Source organism: Halictus rubicundus, chromosome 12, assembly GCF_050948215.1.
Source record: "Halictus rubicundus isolate RS-2024b chromosome 12, iyHalRubi1_principal, whole genome shotgun sequence".
NCBI lineage: Eukaryota > Metazoa > Arthropoda > Insecta > Hymenoptera > Halictidae > Halictus > Halictus rubicundus.
Genome location: NC_135160.1, coordinates 4,520,878 through 4,536,670, shown reverse-complemented (window position 1 = coordinate 4,536,670; position 15,793 = coordinate 4,520,878). Strand labels below are relative to the sequence as shown.

Here is a 15,793-nt window from a genome sequence, read left to right as displayed (position 1 = left end):
TCTACAACCATTATCGCTCTAATGACATTTGTAAATTCGATACGAGACATGCTGTTTGTATCTCAATTACTATTTAAATATCGTTCCTAACGTAACAGAATCTTAATATAAGTTTTATAAAAATATAGAACTTAAAAAGGATAGAAAATCAAAATTAAAAGTTGCGAGTAAGTTAGATGTCAGAAATGTTTATGTCATTCTCTTTTCCTAATGAATGAAGTTCGATTTCGTTGTAGTCATTGAAGAAACGGTACCGTTACAATTATTAGACAGCTTTATTCGCAGTTCGTTAGTACAATTGTTATACAATGTCAGAAGCATTCAATAATTCCGATTCCCCATCTTCTTCCACATGATTTTGTTTGCTCGTGGATCCGGGAGAATTTAATTTCGTCGGTTCTGGCGTCAATCGAACCGTAGTGCCGTGTCTGCTATAATCTTCGATTTCCCCAATTGGTCGTTCGATGTCTTCCTCTATGTTCGTCCTGCATTTATTCTGCAATTTCAAGGAAGGTTCGATTCTAATTTGTTGCTTTTCAATATTTTACATCAATCAAACCTCTACTGAGTGTTCTGCAAAATGGTGAACACAATTTTTGCAAGCAAAAAGTCAAGGTCCTCTCGTCCTTAGGATCCAATCCAAATTTTTTAATTTGAGGTCATTTAAAGGTCGCACTATTCTAGGTCGTTGAACTCGTTTTGACAGCAACTAGAATACCGTGAAGTCAAAATTGAGTTGTTCAATTTGAAAAAAATGAGTGACCTTGACTTTTAATAGAATAAACCATTTTTTGGAAATTTAAAAACAACCCGTACAGCGTGCAATGTAGAAGATAATTGCAGCGTCGATAAGTGAAGCATTTAAATCTCATTTTTTTACCTGAAGAATTTTGAGCAATTCTTCGCGAAATTCTTTGCTACAGGACAAGTATATAAGAATGTGTGCGGCGTAATTGCAAAGCTCGGCAACCGCGGCGAACGCGCGAAATAGATGGTAGCCTACATCCAGGGACTCGTAATTATTGTACAAAAACGGGAGTACGATCGACGGTATCATAGTCACTACAAAACACACCGCCATGACCGACATCAGTGCAGCGAGGTGCTGTTCTTCTCTGAAACATGATTTAACGTGGATAAGAAAATTGATTACCTAAGTACATGCAACGGCTATTAACTTTCGAAAGGGTGGCCTATTATTTCGATAATGTTTTACAACTTGCTTGCATTGTACAGGGTGAGACACGGGGAACGGAGCACCGAAGCGACTTTATTACGCCGGAAGATAGAAAAAGATGTCGGACAAAAAAAAAATAAATTGCTGCGATGGTACAAACAGGTTCTCCACTTAAACAAAAAATTTGAAGGTCACCCGTATCTTTCCCATACGATTGCATACATACATTTTTTACCATGGTTTTGTGACGTAACCAGTATTTAAAGCAGCGAATGCAGTTAAAAAAATTCGTACTATCCGAATAACTTCAAATTAATTTTCTTCGTACAGTTAACTTAGTTTTCTTTCATGCTTTCGCGTTAGTTTTATTCAGTTCATATCAGATGAGTTTGGAGACGTCTTTAGCGTCTCTAGGTCGGCCCAAGGTCACACGAAACACGCGCCACGCTTTTTTTAGTACCGTAATGACCTTGTTTCTTAGCGCCGCTAGTGGAAGGGATTTAAGGTAGCCGCGTATTAAGCGAGATATAATGGAGGGTGCACTCAACCAGTGCAAACAGGAGTTTCGAATTTCACACCACCCGAGAGTGCGTCCCTTTGCTTGCTATACCCGGACTGACAGCCGACTATACGGTACCTGTATCCGCGGTTTCGAGTCAACAGAGACGTTTCGGGTAGATTCGCAGTGCGGTACTTGTCAGAGACCGATTGAAACTCCTTTTTCTTTGCGTTCAGGTGCAGAAATCTCTTAACGACCACGCTGTTCAATATAAGAAGGATCAAGGTCGGACATAGGCGGACCGCGATCTCCATGATCCATATGTACGCCTGCCACACGGGATGCTGGGTAACGGAAGTGTTCTCCTGCAAGGTGAACTGAATACCTGCACCCTCCGGTTGTTCGTGCAGCGTTCTCATTTTTGTTAGCGGGGCGCTGATCTACAGAATGGTTCTGATCAATATTAAAATTACTGTTTCACACTTAATTGGTCCAAGTTCTGCAGAAAGCTACCAATCCTCCGATGATCTAAAATTGAGTCAATTTAGAAGATCACAAAACTAAGCGGTCCGTTATGTATTTAACTAATATCTTGTGATTTTTAAGTAGACATCTGCACAACTTAGCTCAATTATCGTCCATTCTCCCTTCCAAGAGGATTGTACTACCGCAAATCCGACGATGAACGAGCACAGAACGATAGAGCGGACATTCTTCCGCGCGTTTCTGCTTCGAATGCGAGCCGGGAAGAAGATGAAAATGTATCGATCGAGGATCAAGCAAGTCATTATCAAGATACTCGCCACGGCGAAAATGTTAATAGCGACCAACTCCATATGAGCGTGATAAAACCCGGACGGATAATTGTTCTGCATGCCATAACCCAGCCTGACAACTGAAACCGGACAGGTTCACGATTGCAGTATAAATTTCCCTTTTACGACTTCGTCGTAGTACGTACATATCGGTATCCAAGATACTAGAACGCCAACGTGCGCAAGAGCTATTCCTTTGAGATACAAATAAGCGATTCCACGGAACGCCGGCGTGGACAACACGACCAATACTAAAGCATTTCCAAAAAGACCGCTTGCCACGATCGTTGGTATTACTATCCTGTAAATAATTCTTAACAAAGGCGCGGCTTCGTGAAGGATACTTCTGTTTGCATTGGCGGCGTCGGTCCACGTAACGTTCGCATTCTCGCAGCACAGGAGAGTTCTGAAACATTGAACTGTCGTTGAAGACCATTGCGAAAAGAAATCGCAATGCTGCGGCACAAATATGTTAAATATTCAAAAGGTACTTCGTAGGAGGAAGTAGGAAATCCTTTCAAAAACGTACCCTTTCAGAACTCCCGTTAGCATAGTGAGCGTATCAAACGGAACTGTTTGTTTAATCGGAGATCGGGAAATTGCAACTTGGAATTCTTGTGATCGCCGTTGCGATCGATTTACGCGTGGTTAGGATGTATGTTTATCTCGCGTGTTTTGCCGCCCTCATCGATGATCACTTCAGCCGTAAGCGCGTGGCGGGTGCACAACAAGTTCTGCGAGATCCATCTCCGATGAACACACCACCGGGTTTCCTATGAGAAACCCGATATCGCGCATGCTCCCGCCTCGGTTGACTTATTGTTGTAGCCGAAGTATATTTACTTGTACATTATAATTATATTCCGGCGCCCTTCGTCTGGCTAACTCGGTTAAAGATTCAATAAAAGCACGGCCCTCGATAAACTAATAAATTCAGCACGACCGCGACGTCGCGGCGGGGGCGCTATGCGCCCCGGGACGACTGATATAATTGAAACGGACGATACAGAATATTTGAAAAGATCGTCCCATCGACGTTCCCGCATACGGAAACTGTAAATTGATTATATACCTTCACTTTCTCCGCGCTATTTTCTGAAAAGGATGCCTGCTTAATAGATGAGCACAGATTGCTAAATATTAAGCGTTAAGTGGGGTCGGCTGGTATAAATTCAAAGTGAGACTCTGTTCCTCCTCGGCTTGCCTCTTAATTTGTAAGCAATTCACACCGGGCTGGTTCTAATGAGAATCCAGTCATCATGAGGCCGAGCGTGATGGGATCTACCTTTTGGTAATGGGAAAGCTCTCGCTGTCTGGAGAGACGCGTCGTTCTTCGGTTAATTGTTTGTTCTTTCTGTTTAGGACGGTGCAATTTGTCAACTTCTGCATCGTTGCATCGAGGACCCTGGGATCGCACGATTCCTGCCCTTGTGTCCCTTCCGCAACGTGTCTGGATAATAATCAGCTTTCCATCGATAACCAAGTGTTAATACTGCCTTGTGAAAGCAGGAATTTAGTAAGATGTTGCTCAACAGAACCGAGATCGATAGAATCGGCGCGTACGAGTGAATCTCCAGGGGACTCGAAGAGTATGCTATTGAAAATAAATGAAACAGGAGCGGATACAACTGAATTAAACATCCTGATGCATATTGAAGAAAATGTTGAAGAGGACGTAACGACCGAATCGCAGGCTTCCCTGGAAGTACCTACTTCGGATGTTCCCGTGAATATCCGTGAGACTGAAGATCTTGGTAACGTGGATGCGGGCACGCCTGAAAGTAAAAATGATGCTTCTACTGACTCAGTCGGTGATTCCGGAGAGGTGACGCAAAACATACTAAACGGTATGGGCTTTACAGATGTAAATCAGATACCCTTGCGACATCCGAAAGCGGAATTGCCTCCAAAACCAAGGCTGGCGCTTGTTGAAACACAGAATGAGGAAATTCCAAATTCCCCGAGAAGTGTTACATCGTCGGAAGATCATCAAATGAAGAAAGCCCGATTGGAAACGCCGATCCGACCTTTCCAGCAGGACGAGGAGGAATCCGATGTACTAGACCTGATTCGTGCAGTAAAATTCTTCGAAAGTCGCAGAACAGTTCCAAAGCAACCGGATCTGCTCCTGAATATTCCAAGAAGGATCAACTTCGCTCCTTCCGGGGCGGTAGTTTTGAGCAAGGGCTATTTTAATACGAACCTTCGAGTCCTCTCGGCAGCGAATAGGTTGTCTGAAAAAATGAGCGATCTTGCGAAGCAGAAAACATTATTAGAGACGGCTCTCACGCCCGATAGAGTATCCGCTCAAGCGACCAACGAAAATGCAAGCTCAGTGAGCGAACTTGATGTGGCACAGCGTGACGATACGTCGATTAGAAATTTATCGCACCCGGAAGACGTCGATGATGTGAAACGAGTCGCTCGTAGCCATGCCTCGGAACCGAACGAAGAGCCCAAGGAAGACAGAAGATCGAAATCTTTATCCCCGAGAGCAAAAACAGGGAATCAAGCCGATGCCGAGGCTGTTCCCCTGAAGCCCTTCAAAAGGCCACCGAGGGTTTTGCCTGTAAGACATCTTTCGAAGGAAGAAACCGATTCGAATAAATTTGCAAGCTCGAGAGAGCGGGCTATAAGTTTATTTAACAAGTCGAACGAGAATAGAAGGAAACAGGTATCTCTACTTGCCAACAGAAACGATTCGAATCTGTCGAAAATTAATTCGTCGAAATCCAGTTCCACAACCACGGAAGAAACTGAAAGCAGCACCTCGGACGGGAGTGTGAATTTATTGATCGAGGAGAATGTTCCTTGATCATTTGACGCGGTTCGAGAGGATGTATTGTAGAAAAGGAAGCAAATAAAGATGTATGGCCGAGTAATGCAATTACTGGATTCGTTTAATTATAAAACCGACTCATTGATGACTGATGTACTAAAACGGAAGCACCGTGTTCTTTTTATAATGTATCGAATGAATATTAAAAATGGACTAGCTCCTATCCTTTTAGTATGCGATGCAGAAATTTACTCCCTCTTTAACCTTCACCTTTAGATGCTATATAACGTTAACTTTCACAGTCTAGACAAGAAAAAACGCGTAAACAACATGGCAAAAAAGTGATTATGTTCTATTAATAATCTGGAACAATCTTCGAAGAAGTATTCTATTTTTTCACAGATAATAAGCTGCGTTCAATAGCATTTTTAGAATTAAATTGACCGTAATTTAAGAACATTGTTCTGCTAAATTCCAATATACAATTAATTATAGTAGATAAAGTACAACTTTTTTAATGGATTTTTAACGGATTTATTAATTCATGATAATTAACATCCGAAATACATAAATGTAACAAAAAAACTGTTGTATCCCTACTCTTTGATTTAACTTTAAAAATACGTCGATTTAGGTTTTTGAATTTCGTGCCCGTTAAGTTGGTAGTCCTTAAGCGTCATACGGCAAGGAAATTTGAAATTTAACGGACTAAGAGTGATTGTTCGCAGTGCTATCAAATTGGAGTACTCTGCTAATAGTTTAAATAAAATGGCCGAGTTTAAGACACCGACAACGAAAAGGTACAAAAGTAGATTGCAGGACAATCCAGAATTACAAACGCCCATTAAAATACCGGCCTCGCCATTCTTGGAGCAGATAGGTTATGGATGTGGTAAATAAATTTTTCTGTTTACGAATCGAGCAACAATTATAAACATTATTTTAATGAAAAAATTCGCCGGCAGGTGTTAGTGTGTTTTCTTTGGAAAGATCGCCGAAAGTGGGTTTCGTTCGGTCACCATGGGCGATAAAGAAAAGGAATCGCAAGGTTCACGAAGACAAGAAGTACGACGAACGTATTCGATTCGAGGCAGAGGTACTTCGCAAATTAAATCATCCGAACATCGTTGGTTTTCGAGCATTCACCGAAGTTTCAAACGGCCAACAAATCGATCCATGCCTGGCAATGGAGAGATTGGACGCTTCTCTAGGTATAAAAATAATTTACCACTTGTTTTCATAAATTGCAAAGCATATTGATCGATCCTATATTTTTAGGAGATAAGATAGAACAGAAACTTGATGCTGGCGAGGACCAATTTCCAGCTAAGGACATTATGAAAATAACATATGAAATTGTCAAAGGACTGCAATACTTGCATCACACTGCACATATTTTGCATGGCGATATGAAGAGCTATAATGTGTTGGTTTCTGAAGATTACAGTAGAGTTAAACTTTGTGACTTTGGGGTATCTGTACCTCTCACAGAATCTTTAGAAATGGATATATCAAAGGGGGATTTTACGTACGTGGGAACTGAGAGCTGGACCTGCCCTGAAATAATACATGGTTGTATATTGATGTAGATACCATGAGCATTCATTTAATTAGTAATTGCAAACTATATTGAATACATATTTTATTTCTCAGAGGGTGGACCAGTCACAAACAAGGCAGACATTTGGGCATGTGGCCTGGTTGTTTGGGAAATGATATCTCTGTCAGTACCTCATTTAGAAAATATTGATACAGATGACTGTTGTATCGATGATTCAATGACAGACACAAGTATGGACAACAGTATACAAGCTACAAAATGTGATGAGAGCATGGATGACAGTATCGTTTTCCTTAAAGAAATTGAGAATGTAAAATTTGGTGGGTTCTTATCTCTTACTATTAATATATACAATATAGGATGACCTATTTCAAGTGTTACATGAAATAAAATATATTAATAATCACAGGTACACGTCCTCCATTACCTGCTATTCAACTTGGAAAAGAATATGATCATGTGCTTGAACTATTCTTTGCTTGCACTGCCATGGATTATAAAGTTAGACCTAGTGCAATAGGTGTTGTTAAATACTTTGAAAACTACATATACAAAGGCAAGGTGTGATGAAGGGTTTTACAGTTATTACGTATAAGTATTACATATTATTATCTACACATATTTTTATTATGCTAGCGATATTGCAATCGCTGTATTTTTTACTTTTATACTAATTACATAAAATAAATACCACTAACAAAATGATAATTATTACACTGACGATGAGACAAATTTTAAGCTTTCTCTGAAAAGAAATAGTTTATTTTTAATTATACATATATATATATGTATTTTTTAAATACAATATTTGTAAATTCGTAATTTCAATACCTTTCTATATCTGTGACTACGTTCTTCGGATTTCTTGAGGTCTATACGACCATTGTCAACATTACTTGCAGTTTTACCAGCAAAATATTCTACACTATTCAACTGATCACTCTGTGATGAAAGATTAAAGTTCAGAGTTATTTGCTCAAGATTCATTCAGCTATGCACTTTTTACACTTACCTGTTTTTCAACTAGAAATGCCATTTCAGTGAACATATCCCTAACTTCTGTAATAGATTTTTCCAACTTTACTATATCCTTATGCCTACTTTGTATGTCTGCTAATTGTTGCTTAGCAGTTCTGGTATCCTCTAAAATCTATCAGTTCAAACAAGTTACATATGTTTATTTACAATTAAAAAACAATATCAACACTTACATTGTCAACGAATAAACTATTATCTTGAGATTCAAGTAAATTATCCAATTCCTCGCTTGTAATTTGCTTTCTGACTGAAAATTCAAATAGATCGGTGTGAGCATTTTTAAGAGAAAAGAGTACAACACATTTCAAAATATACATACTTAACATTTTTTGTTGCTGTAAAAGTAAACGGCATTTTTCGTGGTATCTCAGCATGCACATGTTGTATTCTTCCATAATATCTGAGAACAGTCTTATCATCGTTGTATATTGTAATGCTTTAATTCGTAAATGCGCTGGTCCATCGATGATATTTGCCAAATTTAAATCATCGAGAGGAGTAATTTCTCTTCCCAACTCTATAAAAAAGAATTAAAATACATATTTATCTTTTTAACATAAGGTGATTCAATGTTCATGGTATAACCGAAAAAAGGACGATTCTATGAGAAAAATTAAATAAAAATTTTTTCGTTTTTTTCAGAAAGAAAATCTCATGAAGAAATGTCATTCTACACTCTGCACCACGAGAGAACCGTACCGCGTGAAAACCGATTTTCGTTCGTCGCTGCGCATCTTCGCCCTGATTGGTGGTATTCCCACTCCGTACGCTCCCTTCCCAATGCACAGCACATGCGCGCAGTGACGCCACGCCATACCGGGTGTTTACACAGTATGGTCACGATTTCCTATACCCTATATTTCCATGCTAATCCGTTTAATTACGGTACACCGCGTATATGAAGTGGAGTGGGAGAAGTGAGGTTCGCAGCACCTTCCGCGGCCAGTCAAGCTGCGCGAAACGGTACGGTTCTCTCGTTGTGCAGAGTGTATGTAGACAGATTTTGGACTCATTATTTTTTGGAGAATTAGACTTTCCTCGATTCTATCATAAATATTGGGACACCTTGTATATAGCTTCAACATAGTAGTTTGTAATACGCAGATCAGAATTAACATTTCCTGTCTAAAATAGGACAGTATTTATTCTTTGCACATTCAATTTCCTTGATCCCACGTGACCCGATGCTTCGCGTGACATGCTTTTGCCCGCCTAAATTATGCTAAACTTCATTGAAATGTTTTTCTGCATAACATGCTTTGATTATGTGATTTTTTTGTAAATGCACATAATTCATTAGAGTATTAATTATTTGATGTAATCGATAGATTGTTCACGTGATTTTTATCAGCATGTGCATGAAAGTATAACACCGAAATGCATATACATACATATAGATATGTTTACAGAGCTATAAGTTGCCTATTTCAGCGAAGCTAATTGGTCAGTAAGTTTCCCGCCTCTGAATGGACGCCAGAGTCCTTTATAGAACTTTTCATATTTCCAGCGAAATGTCCCGTGATAAATATTCGACAAAGTTTTCTGTTCGTACACACTATAATGGAATTATAAAATCATTATCGATAAGCATTCAGAAAATGATAACCTGAGGCCATAAGTTTTCGTTTATCGAACGATAAGTTAAGGTTATGTTTACATACCCAAGATATATTTGAACGAAATTGATAATAATTCTAGCTTTCATTTCAAAATGATTTAAATCGGTCACAGTCGCCACCATGGAGTCTTTAAAAATATTTGACGAATTTAAATTCAGTGATCTGAACGAAGACTGGATTCAATCAGTTTGGGATACAGAATTTATGATTTACAATGAACCACCTGATGAGTACCTCATGTTCTTGGAAAGTGAAGATATGAGACTGCTTTTGCACGAGTCCTGCACCATTGTGAAAGAATGGTTAACTATAGGCAAAGACCAGAACGATCTCGAACAGTGTTCAGAGATCTCCTGGAACACGTTGATCATAATGGATATAAAAGTGCGTGCTTTGTTAGCTGTACTGGGTTATATAATGAAGAGCGGTCAAGGTAAAGAAGCTGATGATGATTCTAGACAATCCTGTCTTTACGCGACTAATTTATATTTTATACTTTTGGCTATTCCTGGTAGTAGCGCTTTCAACGTGTTTCATCCAAACTTATATCAACGTGCTATCGAAACGCTCAAAATAAACTCTGGGCAATTGCAGCCACTTGTCAAGAAACGCTCTAAACCAGTGATTCTAGACGATTTTAATATAACAGACGAGATAGTAAATGATAATATTGTTCTTTCACCAAATGAAAAAGAAACATTGACCAGAAATTTAAATGTAATTGTTTGTAGTCTGATTACAATGATAAAATCGTTCTGGTTTAAAGATCATGTGCAATCATTAGACATCACTGTTCATGGATTGCTCGAAGTTACAAAAGTAGAAAACGATTGCGCAGATCCTTATTGTTCCAGCATGCAGAATGGCACTGTGGAAGTATCATTGATAAGAAACGCTTATGCTGCACTGCAAGAACTGTGTGATAATAAGCATGGACCTATTAAGGTTACTATAACAATCATAGCAAAATATATATTACCTCGTTTATTGTGTAGTTCGATGGACACACAATCAAAGTTTATTACAAATGTACGTGAGTGTACTATAAATTTTTTGAAAGTTTTATTAGATGAACACGAGAAAGACGCAAAAGTCGCAACTATTACATTAATACAGCATTTGATGCTTAATTGTCCAGATAGACTCGAAGCACGCCAGAAGCAAGCTGGTGTACTAATAAAATTCTTTGGTATATGTAAAAAGAACCTCATCATCGAAGCCTTTAGAAACGTAATACTGTTAACACATCACAATAAAATACCCCTGAGGATATTTGCTCAAGAGATAATTGGCAAATTACTGATAGAATCTTTTTTGGTTGACTGCAATTTAACCAACAATCTGAAAGCTACAGCTAAAAAAGTCTTTGTTGCTGTCGTATTAAGTAGATGCATGGATTGCTCCAGTATGGTGAGAGGGAAAGCTATGGCAATAATTGCAGAATTCACAGAGTTCAACCATGAGTCTGATAAGGCAATATTTAAAACAATTTTCGAAGAATCTGAGCCTGACAAAACATTTCTCACATTGAAAGACATAAAAGATGCTTTATCCGAAGGTACGGATCTGCTACCTGGCTCAAATGTTTTATTATCCATGCTGACAGAACGAATCGAGGATGAGAGAGCAATGATAAGAAGGAGTACATTGCAGATTTTTAAGAATTTAGTCTTACTGTATCCAAATCTGATGAACGAAATGCTACCTCTAATTAGCCGCCGTTGCAGAGACCCAACGCTAACCGTGCGTCGATATGCTGTACAAGTTTTGTCTCAGCTTTTAGAAAAATTCTCGGACAATTCGCAACTTCTGGATGAATGGGTGCAAACTGTTATTCCCCAGATATTCGATATCGAGATTAAAGTACAAGAAAGGGTGCTAGATTACTTACAAGAATTATTGCTGAACAGGATAATATCTTCTTCTAAAAATACTAACAATGTAGCTAGCAATTTACCATGGAAAATTTTAAATACACTGACCAACTTGAAAATGCGACGGCATTTATCGAAAGCTTGTAACTTGTGGGTGAAGAATGGTACTATAACTACTTCTGTAATAAAGAGTATACAGTCACATATTGGGACGACCAATAACATAGGTGCTTGGATTTTGCTAGCCGCGTTGGCTGAAAATAGTCACCTACCAAATATGAGCAAATACATTTCAAATTACAAGGAAATCTTTGAAGAGAACAATTTTCATACCAGTTTGGTCCTGCAAGTTATGAAGCATTCTTGGAAGTCCTTGGACAAAGAAGTTTTAGAAGGTCTTCACGTATATCTATACCAATGCCTGCAGCAATTCAAAATCAATTTTGGTTTAATCAGCATTTCCTTGGACATTATACACAACATAATACAATTTTTGCATCCTGATACAGGTAGCAGTTTACTGGAGTCTAATATGCTGAACTTGATCAAACTATCTGAGACAGAGATCACAAAAATTTTTACAAACGAGAACCAAGCTATAGAAGCAGCACCATATTATTTAAAAGCCATGTTCACTTTGGGATACACTACAATTTTATGCACTCATAACATTTCACCTTTAACGTTACGAATTCTGCAAGGAATTTTGTTAGAGTGGGATGCACTGCCAGAAGCTATAAAGGAGATACAGGAATTACAAGCATCAGCAGTCGTCATTCTTGGTCAGCAGGCGATGAGGGATCGCGAGATCGCAAAGGAAGTGGTTCCAATATTTGGCAAACTGATGAGACAAGAAACAAACTTGACTTCTGTTTTTCAAATCGCCATAAAAATAAATACTGCTAAAGCTTTGGCTGACATTTGCGTTAGGTTCACTGCACTCGTTGAGCCTTATTTATCAGATATGTGTGTTAGCATGAAGGACTCGAGTCCGCAAGTCAGAGAAGCTATCATGGTAATATTCATTCAACTTCTTCTCGAAGACTACATCAAAATTAAGGGCCCCTTTTTCTTTCACATATTGACGATGTTATCAGACTCGGACAATATGATACGTGAGTTGACGATCTTTCTTATAGAAGAGAGATTATTAACGAAAAACAAAACTTTGATATCGCAACAATTTTTACAAAGCATATATCACTATAATAACTATCAATCGCAGCTCAAAATTTATGATCAAAGAATGCGCGAGAAAGAGAGAAAAGCGTTGACGCTTCCTGGGAAAAGAAACGAAGAGAAACGAAGAACGATATATGACTTCATGCTGGATCATTTGGATCCTCCAGGAAAGATAAAGTTGCTTGTAAAAGTAACTAGTCAAATACTCGGTGGGGCTTGCGCCGATTCAATCGACGTTAAGAAAGAGGAAGGAGCGTACGTAGTGAAGGATGCATTGTATATCATCAGCAATGAGCGTTTGAGACCAGCGTCCTTAAATAAACAGACCGATGATGATCAGCCGGAAGCTGAAGAATCGGTGGCCCAGCCGATCACACCTGTCGCCAGTGCAGTAACTATTATCATCGAGGGAATGAAGAAACATGGTGTAGAAGTTCTGTTGCCTGTGTTAATTAAGCTAAGGACAAAGTTATCTGTTTTGAAATCTCCGCTGGAAAACGAAGTGAAGAGGCTTTTAGTTAAAACCTTTTCAGAGTATAACAAGGACCAATTGTCTAATATATTCAGCGAATATCCAAACTTAGAGAAAGAAGTGGAACAGTTCAAGAGGTACATTTAGAAATGACTAGTAATTATAGGTGTGCGAGAACTCGGGATCCGGGACGGGTTCTCACACATCTGTACTAGTAGTATGTACGTTATTAACTGTTACTAATTCTGTTCTGTTCCAGGCAAGTGGGAGAAATTGGTTGCGAAGATGAGAACTCCAGCGAAGAAGGAGGTTCACCATCTGATACAGCAAACCAGTTCGGATCTGCCAAGGTGTCAGATCTAAGGACTTGTAATTTGAGCCCTACAGTTCTGTTGGAACGTATTTCAATCTCTCAACTTTTAAATATGAATAGTCCAACAGCCAACACTTGTCCGCTTTCGACAAATAATACTTCAGAATGGCGTTCCATTTCGTCAACGCCAATTTTACGACCGTGCTCACCCTCAGAGCCTGGTACTAGCACCAGTACGCCGAAATCGTACAGATGCTTCGAGTACGAATTGAACAGTATGATCGACAACGCTTCCAAGGCTAGGAAGATGATACAACATAAAATGGCAGAAAGAAACATTTCTCAACTTCACGATGACAGTGAGTCTGACTAGGATAGATAAAACAAATACCTTTTACTTATTTACTTTTATTAACGCTGCAATTAATAGGTAAACAAAGAGAGAAAAGGTATTACCTACCTCTTAGCTTTTGTTGTATACGAAACGACGTTTGCGATATGCTATACGTACGAACTTCCAGTTCTTTCTGTATATCTGAAACACGCAAGCAATTAGCTAGAAGATAAAACATTTGGTATTTGTCACTTACCCTTACTCGTGTGCGACAACACGTTGTTGTATAGATCCTTTACAATAGCCGTGTTCTCGCTAATTAGCCGAATCAGTCCACGAATTTCTTCGACCTGTATTAATATGATTTATATATATGTCTACTGCCAATATAAGAGTCTGTGATATTTGAACGGTGACTTAATTAATATGAGTGTACCTATGTGAATACGTACTTCATCCAAAACTTCCTTGAGTTTCTTATTTTGAGATATTTGGATGTGTACATCTTGTATAAATCTTTTACCAAACGCAGTGCTGTTAGTTTGACACTAAAGAAAAGTAAAAGGACATGTTACAGAGTACGTCTGCTATTTTAATTGAACGATTAAACGGTCAGAACAATATTCGAAAGTGAAAGATGATTTTTTATGTTACATTTCTGCAGTTGATTCTATGATAGTAACTGACTAGGCTAGACACAGGCTAGATCTCTATCAAAATCTCTCTAATAAACATTCATTTGTAAAAGATATCACTTAAGCAACGAACTATTGTAAATACATTTTCAAGAAAAATATTCGATTCTTATTTCATTCAACAACTAACGTCGATACGTGTGGGAGGAAAATAACTTTGTTTGCTCTGAAACGTGAAGAAACATTTTGAGCAGATAACAGAGGAGAAAGCAGATAAAATTGGGAAATCACAGAAAAGTTTATTTTTAAAAACATTACTGTTCGTTACTTAAGTGATGTTTTCTCGTTAGAGTCAATTCTGTCATATTCGACGGAGTTTAAGCGTTATAATTCATGCAGGTAGATAGGACTTTGCTAAAGCAAATATAATTGGGAGGTGTCTTTAAAACGAATTTTCTAACGTGTACTTCTGTTAAAGTTAACGTCACAGTGTTGCCGATAATTGTCACTATCGTGTCTCCTGAAGAATGGAATACTAACGGCACGTAGTTCCGCTATTCGATCACGGACCATGATGATATTCCTTGGAAATCAGCGTGTCACTGATCGTTCTTCGAATCTGGTTCACGAAGTGTGTGTGCTCTGTTATCTACCTTATCAGTGCAGAAGCGATAATTGATAAAATTCATCGTGGTGTTGGCATTGTGGACTTCTAATTGATACCGTTCAATTGGTGAGAAGCAGAAGCAGAAACGTTTGACACACTTCCCAGCTAAACTGTATTACTTCAACCAGAAGAAGAAGCTTTGCATCTGCAAATGGAAATAGGAAATAGGCACTTAGCAGCTGGGGTACAAGGACGAGTTTACCATGAATTATACACCTTTGACTTGTTCTCTTAGCCTTTCTTCTGGTTACCGCCGGTAGTATATTTTTCCCCGTTCGTTGAAGGCACCGACGATTCCTTTTCTTTTTGTTCGGATGTTTTTTACGGCTTAACATGACTGTTACTTTTTTATGAGAACATTATCATGTGCAGAGTGCATATATGCACATGTAAATTAAGTCGGAGCGCCGATATTACTCACAACTGAACGAGTACGAAATTAGAAATCGGCGAGAAACATCAATGTTTTCCGTTTGCAAGAAGGAGAAATTGTGAAGTTGTTTTTGTGTTTGTGTGTAATGAAATTTTAATATTTATTGTCATATGTTAGACATTTGTAAAATGGTCGATACGTTTAAGTAGAAATCGTTTTATTTAATTATAATTTCGCGATAAGCGCGCAGCTGAAACATAAAGTCCAACCAATATTTGACCCATTCTGTGATATCACACAAAGCGAAACTGTTCGATATTTATGTATAAAATACATAGAATTATGTGTTACCACGTGTTTCATGCTGTGCAGAATTTACTAGAGTGTAAAAAGAGAGAATCTTTCCTAATTAGTAAGTAGATATACGTTTCATATAAGAGGAAATATTTTGGGAA

General features: G+C 38.5%; 5 protein-coding genes across 8 annotated transcripts; 3 read left to right on the top strand and 2 right to left on the bottom strand.

The window, feature by feature from the left end:
- Positions 1 to 129: 129 nt before the first annotated feature.
- LOC143359599 (putative G-protein coupled receptor B0563.6) lies at positions 130 to 3,150 on the bottom strand. Its single transcript, XM_076797637.1, has 6 exons — positions 3,021 to 3,150; positions 2,638 to 2,897; positions 2,345 to 2,571; positions 1,815 to 2,116; positions 881 to 1,115; positions 130 to 496 (listed from the first exon to the last, which is right to left on the bottom strand). The coding sequence occupies exons 1-6, from the start codon at positions 3,041 to 3,043 to the stop codon at positions 302 to 304; spliced, it is 1,242 nt and encodes a 413-aa protein (XP_076653752.1). The 5' UTR covers positions 3,044 to 3,150; the 3' UTR covers positions 130 to 301.
- On the top strand, positions 1,958 to 5,485 carry LOC143359598 (uncharacterized). Of its 3 annotated transcripts, none has more exons than XM_076797636.1 (2): positions 1,958 to 2,048; positions 3,854 to 5,485. In XM_076797636.1, the coding sequence occupies exon 2, from the start codon at positions 4,083 to 4,085 to the stop codon at positions 5,304 to 5,306; it is 1,224 nt and encodes a 407-aa protein (XP_076653751.1). In that variant the 5' UTR covers positions 1,958 to 2,048; positions 3,854 to 4,082; the 3' UTR covers positions 5,307 to 5,485. The 3 variants fall into 3 exon arrangements, with proteins under 3 accessions (XP_076653751.1, XP_076653749.1, XP_076653748.1); XM_076797634.1 differs by lacking the exon at positions 1,958 to 2,048 and adding an exon at positions 2,509 to 2,629; XM_076797633.1 differs by lacking the exon at positions 1,958 to 2,048 and adding an exon at positions 3,648 to 3,782.
- A 473-nt stretch (positions 5,486 to 5,958) lies between these two features.
- Positions 5,959 to 7,398, top strand: LOC143359947 (lymphokine-activated killer T-cell-originated protein kinase). The gene is made up of 5 exons (XM_076798380.1): positions 5,959 to 6,162; positions 6,236 to 6,481; positions 6,549 to 6,842; positions 6,924 to 7,151; positions 7,241 to 7,398. The coding sequence occupies exons 1-5, from the start codon at positions 6,039 to 6,041 to the stop codon at positions 7,396 to 7,398; spliced, it is 1,050 nt and encodes a 349-aa protein (XP_076654495.1). The 5' UTR covers positions 5,959 to 6,038.
- A 38-nt stretch (positions 7,399 to 7,436) lies between these two features.
- On the bottom strand, positions 7,437 to 15,643 carry LOC143359951 (syntaxin-1A). The gene is made up of 9 exons (XM_076798384.1): positions 14,839 to 15,643; positions 14,116 to 14,211; positions 13,920 to 14,013; positions 13,790 to 13,864; positions 8,189 to 8,386; positions 8,043 to 8,116; positions 7,844 to 7,981; positions 7,663 to 7,773; positions 7,437 to 7,576 (listed from the first exon to the last, which is right to left on the bottom strand). Exons 1-9 carry the CDS (start codon positions 14,869 to 14,871, stop codon positions 7,502 to 7,504), a joined length of 894 nt encoding a protein of 297 aa, XP_076654499.1. The 5' UTR covers positions 14,872 to 15,643; the 3' UTR covers positions 7,437 to 7,501.
- Positions 9,258 to 13,796, top strand: LOC143359944 (condensin-2 complex subunit D3). 2 transcript variants are annotated; one of them, XM_076798357.1, is made up of 3 exons: positions 9,658 to 9,921; positions 10,004 to 13,153; positions 13,276 to 13,796. In XM_076798357.1, exons 1-3 carry the CDS (start codon positions 9,788 to 9,790, stop codon positions 13,700 to 13,702), a joined length of 3,711 nt encoding a protein of 1,236 aa, XP_076654472.1. In that variant the 5' UTR covers positions 9,658 to 9,787; the 3' UTR covers positions 13,703 to 13,796. The 2 variants fall into 2 exon arrangements, with proteins under 2 accessions (XP_076654471.1, XP_076654472.1); XM_076798356.1 differs by having other exon boundaries at positions 9,258 to 13,153.
- Positions 15,644 to 15,793: the final 150 nt, after the last annotated feature.